Source organism: Mus pahari, chromosome 16 (assembly GCF_900095145.1).
Source record: "Mus pahari chromosome 16, PAHARI_EIJ_v1.1, whole genome shotgun sequence".
NCBI lineage: Eukaryota > Metazoa > Chordata > Mammalia > Rodentia > Muridae > Mus > Mus pahari.
In genome coordinates, this window is record NC_034605.1 from 35541691 (window position 1) to 35564655 (window position 22965).

The window sequence follows — 22965 nt, forward strand, 5'->3', positions numbered from 1 at the left end:
AAATAATATCCTCCTTCCTGGTTACCCCTCCACAACTCCCCCATCCCCTCCCCTCTCCTATTTGTTTCTATGAGGGTGCTCCTCCATCCAATCACCCACTTCTGCCTCAACCTTCTAGTATCCCCTTAAGCTAGGGCATCACACCTCCCTCCCCTCCCACAGATGTCAGATAATGCCATCCTCTGCTAAATAGGTTCTGGAATCCTAGCTCCCTCCATGTATACTCTTTGGTTGGTAGTTTAGTATTATTCTAAATACAAGAATGTGAAAAGGGACTTTTGATACCGACTCCCTAAAAGTAGCAGAGAAAATGTGCTAATTTTTATGCTTAGCATGCGAATCAAAACCATTGCATTTTAAAGATCTGCATTCCACGGTCCTAAAATTGGCTAAGTCAACCCCTAAGAATGATCACAATTGAGATTGTTTTATTTTTGCTATGTGAATATGAATATGTTCACAAGATTTTATTTGCACATGGGTGCATGCATACATATATATATAATTTTATCTGTGAGCATTCAAATAGCATTTGAGGAAACAGTGGTTTCTCTCATAAAAAAATCTATTTCATTGCCCAATAGTTCATTTTAAAGTTTCTCAAGTTATATAAAGTAGAAAGTTTGCAAATAAGAAGTCATTCCAATTCATCCTGAACCCCATGTGAACCTCTCTAGTTAGGGCCCTGAGATTCCCCTGGCCATCCCACTGCGAACTGCCTGGGCTGTGGCTTGGTGTAGACAGGGTGTAGAAAGAAGAGACACTGAGAAGGTCATGGCTGACTGAGCATACTACTGAGATCAGAGAGACCATACCTCATTTCACTCACCAAGCTTTGCCAAGAGCAACACTATTTAGCTGCAGGTACTCCTAATTCAGCGGGCATGTTTAAAGGAACCCCAGGCTTGAAAGAGGACAATTCACAATGGGCATTCCTCAGGAGAGTTACTATCTTCTGGCAAGTACTTATAAATATGTGCTTAGAGTGCTGTGCAAAGAATTTTGCTACTTTCAGCAAATAGTGTATTTCCCCAGATAGATAACTTAAATTCATACACCCTGTGTAAGAGTTTCTGAACTTTGGCACTGGGGGCAGATAATTCCTTTTGGAGCACCATCCTATATATCCCTTAGCTTTTATGTCCTCAGCCGAGACAAACAAGGATTCTGCAAAGTTGCCAGCCTAAGGAGACAAACCACTCTCATTCAAACAGAAGACCCCCTAACAAATATATCCCAAGCAATCAAAGCAAATTTACATATGAACCAACCTTACCCACAGATAAGTTCTCATTTCAAGGATTTGCATTCATTGTATGTACTAATCAAGCTTTCAGAGAGCTGATGACTATGAAATCTTTAAATTATGACTATATACACGGGTAAATTTTCATCCCTAAGTTAGTGTGACTCAGTCTGGCCCTGTGGGGAGGTGGTGGTAGCTGAGAGCACACATTTGGGAACCATCCATTTCAAGTCCGAGACACTGGCTGAGACCACCAAGAGGGAAGCGAACAATCAAACAAATGGTCCACAAACCAACTTCACTGACACTGACCCATTTAGGGTCAAACAGAGGAGAAGGAAAGTCCAGTCAGTGCCCAAGAAGCTGCTATGTAATGAAAGAAACAGATGGAGAAGTGACCACAGGAACGCCAGCCCAAAGGTGACTCGGCGGAATCAGACAGCTTCTGAGTTGTTTGGAAAAACTCCTGCTGATGACAGGGCTTAAGACAGGATGAAGAGGTCTGGAATGTGACTGGTGGAGTCTGTTCAGTATGTTTAAGGTCCTAGTTTCCATCCCCAGCACCACGGTGTAGGGACAGAGAAAGAACAGCAGTCTAGAATAGCAATCTCACACAGACAATAGATACAGTAATGACACTTTCCTGAAAACTTTTGCTGCAAGGCTGGAAAGTGGATGATGATTTTCAGGACCGGACGGAAAGTAGCATATTTGCACGCTGCAAGGGAAGATCTAGTGTTGGGGGAGAAACTGAACTAGGAGAATTAAAAACTCTTGGCATTAGAGTGTCGAGGAGGGTGATGGGAGCGGAGTAAGGCTCCGTGGACAGTTCAATTAGGGGTACCTGATAAGGCAGGGAGAGCATACACCCGCAGGTGAGCTGTGAGCCAATGATGACTGAAAGCTTCTATTTGCTCTTGAAGTCTAAAGCACCCTGTATCCCTATTATACCATTTCTCTGCACTGGGACTGCTGCACTTCTCAGGGGCTCTTCATTAAGTAGTTCTTCTATATACCTTCTAGTAAGCAACACTCAAGGGTAGTTAACTAGTTTACAGATCACACCACAGGGCATTACTGCACTTTTCTCCTTTTTGACAAGCACTAGTGGCCTGACTCTACCAATCTGATTGCACCAAATTTTATTTCAGGGGACAGCCTACTTGTGTTGACCCAAAGAATCCATTTTCCTGTTATGTGGCTAAGGGTGCAGCCACAGCCAAGTTCACAGCCTGTATGAATTTTCCCTGGGTCTTTTTCAAAGATCATTAAAAGAAATTAATTTCCTTCTGCAGTGGAAAATATGAAGGTGTTGGTGACTCTAGCTTTGGCTTCACAGAAGCAGATAGCTTAGAAAATTTGAGAACAAGCTTAACAACAAACATTAGTACATACATATATACAGACAGACAGACAGACACACAGAGACAGAGAAGACAAAGAGTAAATTCCAAACAGAAACAACCAAGTTTCTGTCATTCTTATATGTGAAAAACATCCACATGAACATGTTTGCCTATATTTAATTAGTAATATTGCATGAATGTAATATGAGCTTTTACATTTCTTTCTTTCTTTCTTTCTTTCTTTCTTTCTTTCTTTCTTTCTTTCTTTCTTTCTTTCTTTCTTTCGTTTGTTTTTCGAGACAGGGTTTCTCTGTATAGCCCTGGTTGTCCTGGAACTCACTTTGTAGACCAGGCTGGCCTGGAACTCAGAAATCCATCTGCCTCTGTCTCCTGAGTGCTGGGATTAAAGGCGTGTGCCACCATGCCCAGCTGAGCAGCTTTTGCATTTCTAAAGCTAGTCTTAAAAAGAGCAGTGGTCTAAACTTGAGCAATTCCACCTGGCCCAGGCCTTGAACATTTTCCTTTCAGAATTCCTGTCACTGCTACTGACATTTTTGTCCCTGCATCTCTTTCTTCTAACTCTAATAGAAATCTATATTTTCTCAATATAAATCCAACCACAATACTCTTTCTTGAGTGGTCACAGAGGCTAGCCTATTCCGATGTGATCTGTTACCTCCCCACTGTCTCCTCCTTTCCATGTGCCCTTTAACAGTTGTGACAAGTGCATAAATAGTCTGGCCATATTGTTTGCTGACCCTCAGCAAGAAAAATCTCTCCTCTTCTAGACATGCTCTGTACTCTGCAGGAAAATCTGCCATCCACACTGGGCCCCTTACTGCTAGATTCTTAAGTTATCATCTCTATAGGTATCTGAGCTCTCCCACAAGTGGAGGAGCTGCTCTTCCACTGTCCTCCTCAACCAGCCCTTGCAAAGACTGCATGCTCTTATATTACATTGAGAGTTAGTTTCCTTGTCCTACATGCAAGTTTTTAACAAGCATTATATCTGCCACTTTCAATAGTGTCTGGCATGCTACTTAACAGACGATAGATGTTCAGTCACTCCTTTCTTAGCAAGGAAAGAAAAAGTCAGAGCTATTGGGTAGTTTAAATCGCAAGAAATCTCTTCATACAGCATATAGTGACCCTTGTTATTTCTTCTGTGATAGTCCAAATTCTCAGCCATGCATAAACTCTGAATGGGGTATGCTTGTTTCTCAAGCCCATGCACACTTCAACATCAGAGAAGGGCCACTGATGTCAGGCAATGACAAAGAAATTACCTGGATATGGCTGGCACCTGGTGTCCCTTCTGAACACATGTAAATTTACTCTCTGCCTTCCTATGTGTGGAGATCTCTACACAGGACCTTGCCCTACACTAGAAGAACTTGACATAAATACAAACAAGAATTTCTTTATAAGCACATTCAGTATACCTAAGAATTGAAAGTTCCTGGGATTAATACAGAGATACAAATATCATCTTGTGAAATCAAGTCCTTGTTTTTAGAAATGACATTAGTATTAAACAAATGACTTACACAAATCACTCTATATTTGTGGTTTATTTTAGAATTTATACAGCTATTTCACAGAATGACAGTGTTTATACATTTAGTTGACAGTGCTCAAACTTAAACCTCTTTGACTAAAATTTCATTTCAGCCTCCATCGCAGCTCAGAAGTGTAGTGACATTTAAGAAGTAAAGCAGGGTCACTTTCTGTGAATTTCATGTTCAAAGTAACTCTACAGAAACAGTGTTGGCTTACAGCCATCCCAACATGAAGACTGTAACCAATGTAAGAAAATCTTCAAAAGGCCTTTGATTCAAATTCTTCATCTGATAAAAAATTAGGACAAATGCCTATAAAATGAGCAACTGTGTCTCCTTCCATAATAACCTTACTTGGCTCTGTTGATATGGTTTTATTGTTCCTTCCTGTCACAGAGAGCAAATGCCTGCAGAGTCCTGAAGACAAATGAGTACAGAGGGCAGTTATTCACGCGAGGAAAGCAAGCAGCATTGCATCCTCTGTCGTCAATGTCTCTAGAAATTTGGAACTTTGAGGTGCTTTAAAGAAGGGTTTGATTCTAAGAACAATAACTAGAAATAAAGGCTGGCCACTAAATACAGTGTCAGTCAACAAACTGTTGATATGGGGTGCATGCTCATATGTGTGCATGCATGAGTGAATGTGTGTGTGAATGATCAGAGAACAAAACCACAAGGAAGGGTATTTCTGACATTCCTACTTGTTTTATAGTCTTCTTTCTGACAATCTCATTTACCCCTTCTTGAGGTATCCACGGCTTTGGGCTTCTGGTTCAAGGGCCTAAAGAGATAGGAGCATACAGGAAGCTTCAAATGGGTTTGCAGAAGCAGTAAAGGGGCTGGAACAAGTGAGTAAGAGGAAAGCTCTTTTTTTTTTGGAAAAACAATATTGAAGGTGCAAACACAACTAACAACATGAAACAGTAACACCTGTAACTGCTTTTAGGACACACCACCATTATGGGCTGTAATGGTTTGATGCAAAACCACCCTATACAGCCTTGTGTGTTGAACACTTGTTTTCCAGCTGGTGATGATATTTTGGAAGGTGGTGGGAACTTTGGGAGAAGAGGGTTGGCTGGAAGCAGTAAGTTAGTGGGGAGTGTCCCTAGAAGTTCTGTCTTGCCCTGCCCACTTCCTATGCATCCATTCTACTATCTATTCCTCCCTCCATATACTTATGCCTGAAGCCAAAGCACACGTGCACAAGCAACCATGAACCATAATAAATCCTCCCTTTTAAATTGCTCTGGTATTTCGGTCATAGAAACAAGAAAGCTAACTAATACAGAATATAATACTCAAGAAAACAAATGTCCTCTCTCCTTTCCCTCCTTCTTACCCATTCTATACACCTACCATTTCAGTTTAGAGTCTGTAACACAACTCTTCCCATGTACTTGATTTGCATGAAAACACTTTGTGATTTGCCATTCATCAAATCAGAATACATACGTGTAAGAAAATCACAAGAAAGCAGATTGAGAAATTATATACATTTATGAGGTAAAGAGTTCTAGAAGATGAAAAAATCTGTTTGCCAGCATATAATTGAGAGGTATACAATGATTTCGATAAACCAATCGTCATGACACAAAGCTTTTGACTACTGACAGACCCAGTTCTAGGGTAGCTTAAATCCCAGTTTCTCTGTCAACTATCTAACAAAATTGAGGTAAAAGATTTGCTTTCATAGTCCTGTCACAGCATGATATCCATTAACTACTTTCTCACATCTTAACTAGTTAATTACCAGTAAAGAGGCTCTGCAAGCTTCATGCTTTGTCCAGGCAAACGAGTTCAATAAATTATGAATTCCTTTATTGATTTCCCATTTATTTTTCCTATTTAATGGACTGTGTTTAATTTATTTTTGTGGTGCTATTAATGAAACCAAGGGCTTTGAATATGCTACATAAGTAGCTACCACAGCACTATATCCCAACCTATACTATACTTCTTTATTACTGTCATATTTAAGATGTGAAGAGAAACAAACTGAATCTATTTCTCTATGTGGGAAATTCGTAGTGATCATGGCAGTAATGATAATGTGCTACTACCTTGACTTACACTATTCCTTTTAATGCCATAACAACTAAGTGAAGTTTATTATCATCCAGTTTCACAGATGAGTAACCCATGGCTCACAGAGGCTGAGAAATGAATATAAAGTCCCTCCTTTAATACGTGGGAGGGTCTGACTGAATCTGAGCAGGTGAATAGGCCTGTGTCTCTACCTGAGGCAATCCAAGGAGGAGCGGCACCGGGTGTGGATCAGTAACAGAGCAAGCACTAGGGATACTTGAAGTCCTAGTCCTCTCAGCACCCAAGAAATGGTTGGCAAAGATCATGTTCCATAGCAAACACTAAAAGGAAAACACAGACTCAAACTAAACTTGGAAAAGAAAATCCAATATGACATTTTGATTCAAAAGACAATGCAGAACAACAAGGTACAAGTGACACAGGAAATGAGAAAAGCAGGGATGCAGAACTCACGTTTCGGAGGAAAAGGAGAAACATGCTGAAGAAGGCAGAAGGGTAAATGAATATAGTAAGGACTTCTGAAAAAGCCATAAGGAATCATACAATTAAATATATATATATTTTCCATTTAGGCTTACTGCTTCCCCCACAAGAGGAATAGACCATATAGCAAAAACCAGCACCAGGCATGAGAAGTCCTCTTTCAAGTTGTTTGTAAGCCCAAGAGACTCCCAGACAATATACACTACTGCTACTGGCCTTGGTTGCCCCATGAGGTCCCTGTTGCTTAAGACATCATGAACTAGAGACACAGAGCCCAGAGGCACCTGAGCTGGAACTGACCTAAATACCACCTCCCTTAGGACAGGCATTCATAGTACCAGAAGGCATTATGTACACTTCCAAAGAAAGAAAACAATCAATAGCCCTACACAGCTATGACAACTATGACTAGCATGGCAAGATAACCTTAAAGGAGAAGTAGTGGCAAGCACACCTTGACAGTAAGCAACAGCTCTCTAATTGAACTAAAGACCCCACAGTAAGATAGACATTATGACTAGTATTGAAACCCAGCCAACTACCCAGGGCTATTGAAGTCATACACAGTAGAGGAAAACCTACAAGCACCAGTATACTAAACATGAATAACATCGAACAATGTCCTAACGATTTGTACTTATACATTCAGTAAGTCTAGTACTCACCCCCCAAGGAAACTTCTCATTGCAAGCATTGGAGATTGTTAATGAAAATGAAAACCAATCAAAACACAGAGTGGTGGAACCCAGTCCCAATTAGTATATATACAATCCTACTTCTGCACTAAAGGTTCTGGGATTATTACAGAAGAGAGGACAAAAAAGATTAGATGAGCCAGAAGAACAAGAAGTTTTCTGTGAGATTGTTTCTCCTAATAATATAAAATGCTACACCTATAAAGTCTCACCAACATGGCTCTCTAAATATGAGTAGAACAAAACAGAGATACATGGAAGGAGTGAAGCCAACAAGGCCTCAACCCTACACAAGGAACTACAAACAACCAAGACTTGCTGAGAATTTAAGAAAGTCTTCTACCAATAGGGTATCCAGAACCAAACAGTCACTGTTAAAAGCATGGGCAGCTAACATTATATGGACTAAGCAGGTTATATTTATATATTCAGGAATATACACATAGACAACAACAATTGAAGAAAAAGAGGCCACAGTTTTGAAAGATAAAGAGAGGGGAAGTGTAAAATGATATAATTTCTCACAATCAATTTTTACAAGTCAATTTAGCATGTAATTTAAATCATAACCATGGGCCTGAGACACAGTTCCATGGTAGTGTTTCCATTTTCATGTGTGAGGCCCTGGATTCCATAACCAACACTGCAAAACCAAACAAATATGTGTCTGTATGCTTTTCAATGGTATATCCAAAAGGCAAAATGGTTATTTTTTTTTCTGGACCATATTTGTTTCTTATAAAGCCTTTTTTTTTTTTTTTTTTTTTTTTACAAATGACTTGCACAGGCATCATTAATGGAATATACAAGTGGTTCTAAACAACCGTTATGAATCCCCACAATGAGCTTTCATGGACAGCTTTGATACCTGCCTGCTAGTCTCTGTTTTCTTTGGTTTTCTACTTTCCTAGTTCAAATAGATTTGATTTACTTGCCAGAATCTCTGTACATATGACTTCTCTCATGATGAAAGCATTCTCCTACACCACTTCCATTTTATCTCTTTGGAATTTACGTCTCCTGACTACACTAGCTCAGTAAATCCCATAGTTGTCAATTTTGCTGCCTTCATTCCTTAACTGTCCCACTCTTACTCAATAGTAACTAAAGTCCCACTGTAGAGCTGAGCCCAACAGGGCCTTACCTTGAAAGTAGCGCACAACAGAAACTAATACTCTCCAAGTCATTGTTGATCATAGTAGAAAAGAAAAGAGAGGAGAAGAAAAGGTGAAAACAAGCAAAGCATGCTGAAGCCTACAAGGCCCAGTGTTAAACTTTTTAGTATATTCTCTCTTAGTACCTGCCCTGAGAAGGCAGAGGACCCTCAAATGTCCCTGTCAGCCATGGTCACCCTTTCCATGTGCAAATGAGGAGACTGAGGTTTGAATGAGTAACTTCTCAGAGACATGGAACTTTCAAGTAGCTACCATGCTAAGCACACTGCCTAGCTATGTAGCAGGGAGCTGTGACATTAGTTAGTAGTTTGGTTTCAAACATAAATGTTACATAAAAAATTATGAAACATTATAGAGAAAAACACCTTTGATTCAATTAAACAATCACATAAGTATCATCTTACTCAGTGGGAGGGAATAGTTGGTTTGATGGTAAGAACCACTTCCAGTAAAACAAGGATCACTTCAGAAGCCTTGCATGGCTGAGCAATTATACTCCATCTATCCACAGAGAATAAGATGGGCCAGACAGCACTATAATCCCCAAAGGTGCATGTCATCTGTGGACTATCAGAGTCTACATAGACAATGGCAAATGAGATGATATCACTTTGTACTCCAACCAGAAAGACAAGATTAGGAGCCAACAATTAACCACTTGTGAACAGGCAAATGGTTGTTAAAATCTATTATGGCCTCATGGAACTCCAATAGGAGATTACTTCATCCCCTGATTTCACAAGTAGCAATTGTTGTCCCTTCCCCCACTAGTGACTTAAGGTTCTGATATTTTTCCTAAGAAGAAATCACAAAGGACCTTTGATAAAAATACAAATAAAATATGCAGCTGGTTTCTTGTGTATTACTTGTTTCTTGATATTACCATACAAGTATGAGCTTAATCTGTAAGTCATAATTCTGTGGAGTATTCTATGCATACATTATTCAGATGGGGACAGAGGGTGCTAGCCAATATTATGCATTGTATTATCTCCTAAAGCACAAAATTGTCTATGAATTTTAAAAATTATAAAGGTAAACTCACACATAGGAAACTTCTCACACTTTAATGCTATAATTCTGTGTAGGAAAAGATTACTTGAAACCTGTTTTAATGTGTTTAAGAACAAAAGCAGAAAGGTTTTTTTTCTTGTTGGAGGTAACAACTGATGATAAGAGGAGTATTATGGATTAGAAGGTAGCTAAAGTGGGAGCTCAATCTTGTGGGAGAAAGTCCTGAAATTACAATGCTGCTAACTGCTTCCCACGATATGGGTTTGCCATGTATGACTCCATGGCCCATGGCCAGAACAGTCTCATGACGCTAGAGAAACAAGAATGTTGTATACTTGCTGAAGTGTCATAAAAGATTTCTCCATAGTGAAGGGAGTGTTAAAAAAAAGTATCTCTTTTTGTTTGTTTGTTTTTGCTTTTTGAGACAGGTTCTTGCTATGTATCCCTGCCTGGTCTGGAACTCACTCTGTAGATCAAGTGAACCTTGAACTCAGAGATCTGCCTACCTTTGCCTTCTGAGTGCTGGAACTAAAGGCATCCATCGCCCTTTCCAACTCCAATATATACTGTTATAAACATATAAACAATAGTTTTATTGATTTCACATCCTGTACCTCAATCCCACTCATCTTCCTATCCTTACATATCTGTCCTCCCTCCACGAAAGAAAACAACAACAAAATTCTCACTGTGGAGGCTACAATGTGTCACACAGCCCTTTGCCCAAAGAGCTTCTCTAGCAAATGTTCATTGCAGTGAGTCATTGGTCAAGTTCCAGGCCTCTCTGGCTTCTGTTATACTATCAATACTTGATCCTCACTGGGATTCTTCTCAGTATCCTGTTGTTATCATATGTCATGGAGATCCTGCAGCTTGGGATCTGTAGGACCAGCCCTTTCATGTGCTTCAGCACTTCATAGATGGGATAGGTGTTCCTTCAAGAAGATTTTTAAGTGAGGCTGTAGGAAGTGGTTTTTTTTTTTTTTTTTCCGTTCAACACCACTGCTATTTTGTTGGATGATTTTGCTGTTTCCTTATATACCATAAAATGTTCAGCAGAGTCTCCAACATCTATTTAGCAAATATCAGGCAGCTGTGACAAGTATCTTCAAACACTGCCATATGATCCCTGGAGGACAAAGCCACTCTCCCAATCTCTACTCCCCTAGTTCCATTAAATCTGAATTTTAAAGCAAAAAGAATGACTAATACACTTTAGCAAAAACAAAGAGGAAATTATTTTGAGATTTATTATAACTTATGCAATTAATTCTGTATACGGTAGGAATGTCAGCTTAAAAATTCTCAAGATTCATTTATGATAATAGACATTTTATAAAACAGATATTTGGGAACTAAACAAATGCTTAAGACTGCCACTGGAAACCAAAAGTTCGTGAACTTCACAATGTCACCAAGGTGAATACAGTGTTTAGACAAATATATATGATTTCTTATGAAGCCCATATTTAGAGGAATGTGCTATATCATCTAAAAATGGCTCAAAATCCAAACAGTGGCAGCACACCATCCATTTGTGGCTAGTCCCAAACTGTTAATTATCTTAAGTACTTTATAAACTGGGCATTGCCTCATGATTCTTAATTCATTTTATTAGTTTTTCTTGTTTTATTGATAGCTTATTGATATTCAAGTCTGAAACAAAAGGTGGAAAGTTCTTGAGAACAAACAACTGCAACTATACGCTGTATAACTTCCACTCATGTACCAGGCACACATATATCCTCTCCCACACAAATACTCCTGTATGAATGTACATATACCCTCACACAGATTTTTAAAATTCTAGCATACAGATTCCATACCTGACCATATGGCTCCCCTCCCCCAGAATCATTTTAGCCTCAGTTGACATGTGTTAGATTAATAACATTACTTTTTTAATTGTTGAAAAATAGGTATTTGTAAATTTCTGTCTCTCATAAACTGAGAATACTTTTGTAGAGTTTGCTATTTCCTAGTTCTTTCATCTGCCCATATATGTTATGAATACATGTTAACAAGGCAACCAAAATGTGGGCAAAAGGACATTCTGAGTGTTAAACCAACAAGTCTATTATTATTAGTCAACTAGTGGGTACTGTATTCCACTATTATAATGCTTGCCGACAAATATGATGATGGAAACCAAACTTCTGATTCCTTAGCTCAGTAAAACTAAGTGAGCAAATACATAGCAAGATGAGCATAGGTGGCATTCACTAGGCTTGGGCAGGCTAGGGAAATTCTAGGAAAAGCAATGAATTCTAGGGAAGACAAGATTGACATCTGACTACAGTCAGATAAGGAACTGTGTTACACATGTCATCCCTACAGGTCTAACAGACATGGAAGGGCAATGAAAAACCAGACACTTTCTGAGAAGACACACCATTTTACCTACTGAGCAAGTGTCCTATTTTTGGTTTCTGTAAAAGTAGAACCCAAGACCTCATGCATGCCAGCTTGACAAGTGTTCTGCCACTGAGCTACACCCCTAACTCAAAGTGCTCTATTCTTAAGCATTTAAAGAAAAGAGGGAGAAGAGAGGAGAAAAGGCAGACTATCTACATGAAACTTAATTCTTACTCAGGCCAGGGCTGTCTGGGGATGAAAGCAATCACCATATGCTACTCACCATTGATTAACTAGCAGCCAAGGAGGCAGGTACACTTACTCAAACTCCCCCTCCTCAATCTACTGTCTACTCTAGAAGTAGCTGTCAGGACAGTACCCAAACTTTCTCAGATAAAGACTGAGGAGAGTCAGCATGAGAAACACATTCCCATCAAGCAGCTGGACTGAAATATACTTCTTACATCTCACAGAGCTGGTGTATTCAGAGAGGGAGTCCAGTCTAGCCATAATGGGCAGTGGGAAGTGTTCACTAGTCATACTCCTGGCCTATCCATGCTTTTTCCAGATTGGACCCCGGCCAGTCTTAGTGAAGACTCAGCCACTCCTTAACTGCAGGAAATCCAAGCCTCTAATTCACACTGAAAACAAAACCAAGAGCATTCAATAGCACATTAATTTCACCCTTTAATTATGATGGCATCATCACCAAAGTCAGGAAATCCAGTTTAACTTAATCACTTAATTTTTTTAACCTTTTGAACTTGGACATAGGATATGTCTGATTTTGTTTTCTCCTTAATTGTTAATATAAATACATTTTATTTTATTTGGAATAAATTTCTGTCAATATTATTTATAAATCAACAAATCTATAATCATGCTATGTAAAGTATTCTGCAGATGTTTTAAATAAGATACAGTGGACTGACTATATGACATTGGTGACAGTTTTATTTTACCTTCTAATGTAATGAACAATAAAATTAAGAATATTATTGATAGACTGACAGTAGAATTTGTTATAATGTTCTAATTTACAGAATAATCTCAAATATGAGTAATTTTGCAAATATAGTGGCACACATCTGAAACTACAGCACTTGGAAGGCTGAGGCAGGAAGATCTCGTATTTGAGATCACTCTGGAACATATGGTAAAATGAGAGCAGGTAGGGACTGGAGGGTGGAGTCAATTATTGGTAAAATATGTATTTGAAAAAATTATTTATGAGATACTTTAAAGAAACAAAGAACCTTTTCATATTTTTCTCATGCTTTAACCAATATCATTAATATCCTCATGACATCACAGTTTTACTAATTCTAGCTTTTCAAAGAAACCCAAAAATGAAGACAAAAATGTATATATCAATTTTATAGAAATTAAATGCCTTAGGCAATAAACATAAACTTTTCTCCTAATGATTAAGTAAGTCTGCATATTTAGAAAAATGATATCATGCCAGCCACAGAGAGTGTACTGCATTAAATAATTATAAAACATGTAGATGCTTACTTCTACTGTAAGCAGCAGCCAGATATATGATTTCAAGTATGTGAGAGGATAAAGTTTTTCAAATACATGAGCACATTTGTACAACTCATTTGTGTAATAAAGATTAAACCTTTTACTTATTAAATTAAAATAGTTGATTTATTTTAAAAATTGGATACATATTAATAAAATACCCCATTAATAGTTATATCAGTATATAACAAGTAGTAATAATAACTCAAAGAACATGCTAATATATTTTCATGCCTATGTACCTACAGTGCCATTTCTCACTAGCTTGTAGTAGGTGCTGCTAAAGTTCCACATTTTATATGAACAACATAAACACACTCAATCACTGGGTGTGTTTCCTAGTAATTATTTCCAATTACTTATCTTATACAATCAACAGTGATTCTATATACATACATACATACACACACACACACACACACACACATATATATATATATGTGTATGTATACATATATACACATATACATATATAATTTATATTTTTATTTTATATGATTTTATTTCTATAATATATACATTGTATAAAATATTTTATATATTTATGTTATTTTCTTTATATATATTAATCTACATATCTTTTATATCTTTGTGTTTTATATATAAATATACAAAATTAAGTTTTTAAGAAACAAATGTGGTTTTAAATAAAGTCCTCAAAATGAAAGAAAAAGGAACTTGGAATGAAGCAAACATATATAGTGACATAAGAATGAGACAGTAAGAAAACCTAGGAGCAGGGTGCTGTTGTGAGCAGGTCTTTGGTCAGCTACAAACTTGGTGAATTACACTAATGATGATGAACTTTCCTTTTGTGCATAAGGCTTCTTTGTACATCAGGAAAGGACTCAGACTTCCAACCAAAAATGGCCTCTCCAGCAGAGTAGGGCTCCCCACATTACTGACTCTCAGACACTATTCCCTAAACCAATTTGCTACTTGGGAGAAACCCAGTATGCCAAAGTCTGGTCTAAAAAACTTTTATATTGAAAAATAGTTCTCCCACACATTTTCTAGTCACAAATTACCATAAAATAATATATATTTATGCAACCAAAAGACTGACAGCTACTTTCAGTAGAAGAAAGTTGATCTCTCCCTAAAAAACGCACCAGCCTGAGCCCGGCTAACGATGCTTTTTGCTGTGCCTCAGATTAGACTGAGGTTTCCCGAGCTCCATCCAGTAAACGCGCTGGTTCCCTGTGGGAATCAGCTAAGATGACGTCATATTCAGTGCCATCCTAAGCTTTACTTACATGTATTAAAAGTTTAAAATGTGTATAATGCTCATTAAGGTATGTCAATCAGAGTGAATCAGTACTACAAATAGTTTGGTAGTTTTTATTATACGTATATATAGAACCAATAAAACAATATTCATTAAAAACTCTCCTATAAATTTTTACTGTTTTCTAATTCTGACATCCTAAATTTAAGTCATTAAACTTTTATTGGATTGGGGATACTCATTCTTTATTTAAAAATATTTACTGAATGCCTATTAGCACAATGGCGTGTCTTCAGATGCTAGAGACATGAGATCACAGTGTCATCCTCCTCCACGAGTCTCGGTCTCTACAAATGTCTCCTTAGAAAACAATGCTTAATCTTAAAAAGTTACTTTCATATTATTTTTGTTTTAGTTTTCAAGTTTTAAAATGCTGTATATATTAAATTTTAGACATTTACCAATGCTAGTATAAATATGTTTCATATTTCTACCTATATGTTTTATTTGGTAATGTAAATGAAGTTTAAAACACGGAACATCCCTGAATTCTATGTATGTATGTATGTATGTATGTATGTATGTATGTATGTATATGTATGTGTGTATATATATAAAATGAAACAATAAAATGGCTAAAATCCATTTTAGATTTATTTTATTTAATAATCTCAATGTGGTAATTTTTATTTTAGTCAGTGTGTCTGAGTGTATATCTATGTGTGTATATGTGTGTGTGTGTGTCTGTCTGTCTGTCTGTGTCTATATCTGTAACTGTATCTGTATCTGTGTATATGTATGCATGTGTGTAAGTACACCACCAACATAGAAGACAACTTTTTACACTTAGTTCTCCCCCTTCCACTATGGGTTATGGAGATCAAGCTATGTTGATGGTCTAAGATCATTTCTTACAAATGTTAAGCAAACACCCAGTTTGCAGAATGACATATAGGAAGACACCCTTTGCAGGTCTGAAGGCATGAAGGGCATTACTGAGCATGATAATAGTGACACTGTGATGGGAAACTTAGTATGAATGAGGGATACAATATTTTCTTTTTCTCTAACAGCATTTAAAACTTTCCTTGAAATTTGTAAGCATTACCTTTTAAAATTTAGAAATCAATATTAATGAGAAAGGATTCATTTACAAGTATAAATAAAGGACTGGCAGAGACATTATATGTAAATTATCTTTTCATTGTACAACCTAAGAATGCTTTTACCTCTTCTAACTTGGCTAATGGAAAGTAACTTTTATCTTTTTTTGTGGGAGTAGGAGAAATAGGTCAGTTGAAAGAGAAAAAAATATAGAAGCCCAACAATACATACAAGCATGTATGTGAGAAAAGAGAAAGCATTATCATTACTGAGCAGATTCCTAATACACCCACACTCCACCCCTCCACACACACCAGATGCTGAAAGAAGGGAAAAAGAAAGCCCATCTTTCTTGTCATTTTCCCTTACCAACGATACCCAGAACCACAAAACTAATTAAAGTGCTGTGTGGGGGGACTAAGAGAGGGGAGAGGGGAGAGGGGGAAGGGGAGAGGAGAGGGGAGAGAGACAGAGAGAGAGAGAGAGAGAGAGAGAGAGAGAGAGAGAGAGATCAGAGAAGACAGATTGGTGTCCTTGCCTTAATAACCATCATGGGAATTGTTAACTTAAGCAATTACAAAATCAAAAGATGTGATGCTTAAGACACCTTTATAAATCAGTCACTTTAATCTTTCTCTATGACTTGTTGACTTAATTAGATGAGTAGTCACATAAATTTTCACTGAAATAGTTAGACATACTATTAGTTATTGGGCAAGATACAAGTTTTAATACTGGGCTTCTTACTTATTCTCACACTCTAAGATTAAATGGCCATGGAATTTAATAAAATGCCTTTGATTTAAATTATACAGATAATTTTTACTTTAATGAATGATATTGTGGGTTCCATTCTCAGCATAACCCACTTGGCTTAGTTAAAATTTTCCATATTTCACTAAATCAGAAGTAATAGCGGGAGAATACATTTTCTTACATAAAATTTAATGTTGAACCAGACCCCTGAGATCATTCAGACACTGAGCCACCAACCAGGCAGCATACACTAGCTGGTATGAGGCCCCCAACACAGATACAGCAGAGGATTGCCTGGTCTGGTCTCAGTGAGAGAAGATGTGCGTAACCCTTGAGAGACATGAGACCCCAGAAAGTGACAGGGGTAGGGTAGGGTAGGGGAGGTAGGGACATCCTCTTGGAGACAAGGGAGGAGGAATGGGATGTGGAACTGTGGGAGGGCAGAATGGAGGTGGGTAAAGACTGGACTGTAAAAAACAAAACAAACAAACAAACAAAAAACCCAGTAATAATAGTAATAAAAAAAAGAACTATGAAAAAATTTAATGTTGAAAACAAAGAGACTATATTGCTAATAGTCTCAATGACAATTAAGTCCATGCAGGAAAATGAAATTTTCTAGAAAACAAACAAAACCACACCTAATAATGCTTAAGAAATGATTTCAAAGTGATTTTAGAATTGCTGCTGTCTCTCTAATGGAATATAAAAAGAAGATCCTGACTTTTCAACTGGATGAGTCTAGGTAAAGAGCATGAATGGAGAGACCACCAGTAATTTATCTTTCATTCACACAGAAACTTCCCAATACTGCTTGAGTTGGAAACTAATAAAACTAGAGAAGTTGGCAAACAGTCCAGCTTTTCACAATGAGTTTTTGAAATTTCTTACAAATTAAGACTTCATTCTTCATTCACCATAGTCATTTATACTAGAAATATATGTAAAAAATTTTCATTCTATATAAAACAAGCAGAATATACATACAACCTTTTCTGTTGCTAAAGTAAAAAAAATTCCTTTGAAGTAATCTATTCACTCACCTCTTCTGGGACTCTCATGATTGAAGAGAATGCCATTCACTGCAAAGAGATTATAAGCTTCACGGAAATTCACCACGATCCAATAGGCATAGAGTTTGGCTGCTCCTGTTGGAATACATTTTTTTTTAGATAAAGTTTACTCTAAAGGATCACGATTTTCATTCACTTCAAACAATACTAATTCACCTTAAACTAAAATATTATCGATCCATCCAAACAGCGAATCAACAAGGCAAAAAACAAACATTGTGTGCTAATTAATCATTCTTATTAAGAAATACAATTTCCTGCTTTGTAACATTCATAATTAATTCTTTTGCTATCTCATTTATTCAACTATACTATGTAAAATATATCAATATCAACTTTCTGAAATGTCTCTCTCTGTCTCCCTGTCTGTCTCTGTCTGTCTGTCTCTCTGTCTCTGTCTCTGTCTCTGTCTCTCTCTCTCTCTCTCTCTCTCTCTCTCACACACACACACACACACACACACACACACACACAGTCACTCACTCATACACACACTTTTAGATAATGAAAAAGAAGATATTTGGAATCTTAACATTCAAACTGTTTTAAAATGTTATTATCATGTTATCTTTAATGAACATTTTCTTTATAAATGTGGTAATTTAAGTCTGTTTTTTCCTGCTAGGTTTGAGCTCAGAGAAATTTTCATGGGGAAAATTACAAAACAAACAAATACAATATCTCATTGCTTCACCACAATCTCTAAACAGCTTAGGAAAAAAGTCATATTTGGGATAAATTTCCATATAAAGTGATCTACGTAGAAAGGTTGGAGGAACAGGGGCAGGTGAGTGAGATGGTAATTTTACCTGGAGGCAATGGTAATAATGCGTACGTTATGTTTCTCACTTTAGTCTATCTCAGTGTCAATCTCAGACTCAAAAGACTTTGGCTATGACCCATGTGCAGAATGACAGCAAAAACATACCCACACCTACAGAGAACATTACAGGCAGCTGGGTACATGTGTCCTTACCATAGGGTGACCTTGGATAGAAAGGTGTGGTCTCCTTCTGGGGTATTTCCTGCACTTTTCCGTAAAGTTCACTTGTTGAGGCCTGGTAGAACTTCACAGAATTTATAAGGCCACAAGTTTTAATTGCATCCAGAAGTCGCAAGGTGCCAACACCATCAACATCTGCGGTGTACTCAGCTAAGTCAAAGGAAATCTGGGAAGAGGAGGCAGAGATTAGTGGCATCAAAGGCCATCGGTGAGAGATGCTGGCAAGGTGATCAGCACAGTAGTTTCACGACCTGTGGCTTTATGCTGGTAAGACAACAGCAAGGGTTATTTCCTAACAGAATTTCCAATGTGGCTATCATCTACTTCTAATATCAATATCCATTCAGCACTTTTAACAACACTTTAACACCCTGCATTTCCTCCTCATTCTAGCTGCATCCCTGAGAAGCTATGCATGATGAGGCAATGCTCTGTTTTTTAGAAGGTAATAATTAAAAATTCACTTTGAACCAAACTTTTAGAGATCTAGAAAAATACATGGTTTATATGAACCCCAGAGATGCCTGTGTACTGAAGACTAAGAACATGGACTGTATACAACAGTTAGCTTTTAAAAGGACAGTTTTACTTTTTTAAAAAGGGCACAACAATAACTGTAATATCTATAAAGAATGTAAGTTTATTAAATGGCACAGTGAATGCAGCAAAATGTTAAAGTGATTGCTAAACTGATTTCTATGAGGTTACTAAGATGTAATTCAACATATCCCAGTTTTGCCAAATGATTTTGTTTTAAAGGAAACAAGCATGTACTTGGGTAGGTTTCTATTTCTGTGGCACAGACCATAACTGAAAGCAATCTGGGAAGACAAGTTTATTTGCTTCATACATCCCAATCACAGTCCATCATAGAGGGAAGTGAGGCCAGGAACTCAAGGGCACAGAAGAGTGCTGTTTACAAATCATGACGCATTTAGCCTGCTTTCTATTGAAGCCTGGATCAATAGGCCAGGGTTGGTAGTGGCCACAGTGGGCTAGGCTCACCTCCATTAATCATTAATCAAGTCAATGGCGCTACAGACTTGTCTATCGCCAATCTGGTTAAGGCATGTTCTCAATTTGGGGTCTTTTTCTCAGATAACTGTAGTTTGTGTCAAGTTGACAAAAAACTACCAAGAACCATGTGATTTCTAGGCTTATTTCTTAAATAACTTCTACACATGATAAGTAAATGAAACTTATTTTAAATATCTTAAGACAATGAGGCTGAAAACTTCGCAACTGGTATATCTGTTGTAGTATCAATTATCTCAATCTTCATGTGGGAAAACCTATTAACAAAGTAAGGCCATTGGTTTTCATTATTCCTGGCCACTGAGTATCCCTTGGATAGAAGTCATGGCTATCCATATGTATATAGCACTATCAGAAGTTGGTCAACTGCTCATAAAGGACTCCACCTACTATGTCATCTGCAGCCATATGTAGAGCTTAGGAGCTATCTAAGAAATTAAAAAGAAAATTTGTATATTTTATTCACAATCTTGTAAAAAGCCATAAAAGTAAAATTGAGGTCATTTTATTTCTCTCTCTCTCTCTCTCTCTCTCTCTCTCTCTCTCTCTCTCTCTCTCTCTGTGTGTGTGTGTGTGTGTGTGTGTGTGTGTGTGTTTGTATGAACACATGTATGGGTATAGACACCATGCAGAGGACTAAAGAGGATGTTATTTGTCTTCCTCCAGGTTATCCATCTTATTTCTGAGACTAGGTACACTTGAAACTCACGTTTTGAACTAGGCCAGCTGGCTAGCAAGCTCCACAAATCTGCTGATCCTCATTCCCCATTACGGCCATACCACACTTTTGTGCAGGTATAGAAGATTTGAATGCAGGTCCTCTTCTTTGCACAGCAGGTGCTCTTACAAACTGAGCCATTTTCCCAGTGTTTTACTCTATTTTATTGTGATGGGGTCTCCATATACAGACCTGGCTGTAGATCAGGCTAGCCCTAAATTCACCAAAATCTACCTGTCCTGCCTCCAAGTTATAAGTATGCACCAACATGCCCAGTCTATTTTATCCTTTTTAAATAATAATTTATAGAGATACATAAAATGAGCTATAAAATAGTTTATAGAGATACTATAAAACTTGCCAGTTTAAAGTTTACAATTTAATGGTTTTCATAATTCACAGCATTATGCAATCGTCATTACCATCTTACTTCAGAACATTTTTATCACTCCCAAAACACTGTACAGCTATCAGCAATCATTCCCCAGCCCCCAGCTTCCACTTGCACCTGGACAGCCACTGATCAGTCATGTTTTTCCTTTATACATTTACCTACTGTAAACATTTCTTAAGCATGAAATCACATAGTACATGGACTTCTAAACTAGCTTCCTTCTCTTACTGTTGTCATCGCTTTTAGATACAGCTGCCAAGGTGTATGGGTGCTGGGGCATGTGGTTAACACCATGTTTCATGTTACATAGAACTGCTGATCTATTTTTCCAAAGCTGCCTTGCTCCTTCACACTCTCACTCACTGATATAGGTAAGGGTTCTGATCTCTCCTTATTCTAACCAACAATCCTTGCAGTCTTTGGTTATATTCATGCTTATGGTTTCAAGTGCTCTCTCACTGCTGTCTGGATATGGTTTTTTTTTTTTTTTTTTTTTTTTTTTTTTTTTTTTTTTTTTTTTTTTTTTTTTTGGACATTGAGGATATTCTCGTGCACTTAAGGACCATCATATATCAAATTCTTTGCCCATTTTTGTTTGCTCTGTTTTTTATTATTTTATTTATTTACATTGCAAAAGTTGCCCCCTTCCCAGTCTCTTATTCCCAAGTTCTTCACCCCATCCTTCTCTGCCTCTAGGAGGATGCTGCCCCCACTTGCCCACCTACTTTTTAAGCTGGGCTCTTCCTCAGTTCCTCACTGAGCTGTATTGGCCTCTTCTACATTCTGATATAAGTCCTCTGCTAGATACATTACTTGAAATCTCTTCACATCAGGAGGGTAATTTTAAACAGTAGCTTATGAGCAAAAATGTCTAATGTATCTGCTTTTCTTTGTAATATATGCTTTGTGTTATAGCTACGAATAATTTGCAGAAACTAAGAAAATGAATGTATACTTATATTTATTCAGCCCTGTGACTGTAGCATGAAAACAATGTTGAAACATGTAAATAGGGAATGTGGCTGTGTCATAAAAATTTATTCCATAATGGGAAGCTGGAAATGTTGTGTTCCATGTTTGTAAACTAGTCCTTTTCATTTATTTCCATGATCATTTTAAATTAATTTTGTATATAATTCGCGGTCCAAATTCATTATTTGCAGATGGAAATCCAATTGTCTCAGCACCATATTTTGAAAAGGCTATTATATCTCTGCTGACTGGTCTGGACACAGAAGGTTTTGTTCCTCAGAAAAGCCTTAGTTCTATGTTGATAGGAACATAAACTGAAAAGGTCTCAGGACAGAGGTGTCAACAGCTCTATTAAAACAACAGCAGTACTATATAAGTCCTCAGTATGGAGCAGACATCATTCTAAGCAGGTGAATGAACACATGACTCAGAGAGAATAGGTATACATTTAACCTGAAAGAAAAAGGGGAAACAAGCGCAGATGGCATGGTAATTGTAACAGAGAACATGCACATGAGCTCTATTTTCAGTGAACCCAGTGTCCCTGCAGACGTTGGAGTACAGGAAGGAAACTGCTTTACTTGACATACGCAATGGGACTCCATTCAGAGGACAGACTATGGAAAAGTACCAACCACAGCTAGGCTGACAGTAGCAGAGACAGCAGGGAAGGATGGGGAGGGTGGCTGCCATGAGCAATTTAAAAACAGTTTTTCACAATTGTTATATAACTCCATGAAAAAGGATGCATGTTTGGTAGTCAAAATTTTATGGAATAAGATTATTTTAGAAAAAAAAATTATTTAAAAAGTACTTTTTAGTATAAAGTAATGACTTAAATGTCTATACCAGTCAAAACAGTACTTTATGGCTTCAACTTTCAAAAGTTAAAAGTATGATTTGCAAACACCAGAGGTCTGGAGAGTTACAGCCCACGGGCCAAACATGGCCAACTACCCACTATGGAATACAGTTTTATAGGACACAGCCACATTCACTCTCTTAGATGTTTTCCACAGTTGTTTTCATGCTACAATCACTGGGCTGAATGAATTTGTTTTAAAGAATGTAATTCTCACAAAGCTGAAAGTATTATCTGGTCCACTATAGAAATAGCTTTCTGACATCTGAAGTATGTGGATACTTCATTCCTCCTTAGAATAAGGAACAAAATACCCATGAAAGGATATAGATACAGAGACAAAATTTAGAGCTAAGATGAAAGGACTA

The 22965-nt window shown here is 37.4% G+C and overlaps 1 protein-coding gene across 1 annotated transcript in view; it reads right to left on the reverse strand.

Annotated features, from left to right (window-relative positions):
* Positions 1–22965, reverse strand: part of Gmds (GDP-mannose 4,6-dehydratase) — a 527721-nt gene that overhangs the window by 293633 nt on the left and 211123 nt on the right. The window contains exons 5-6 of the mRNA XM_021215423.2: positions 18590–18782; positions 17584–17688 (exon numbers count right to left, since the gene is read on the reverse strand). Coding sequence (XP_021071082.1) covers positions 17584–17688; positions 18590–18782 — 298 coding nt within the window. The remainder of the gene's footprint in view (positions 1–17583; positions 17689–18589; positions 18783–22965) is intronic.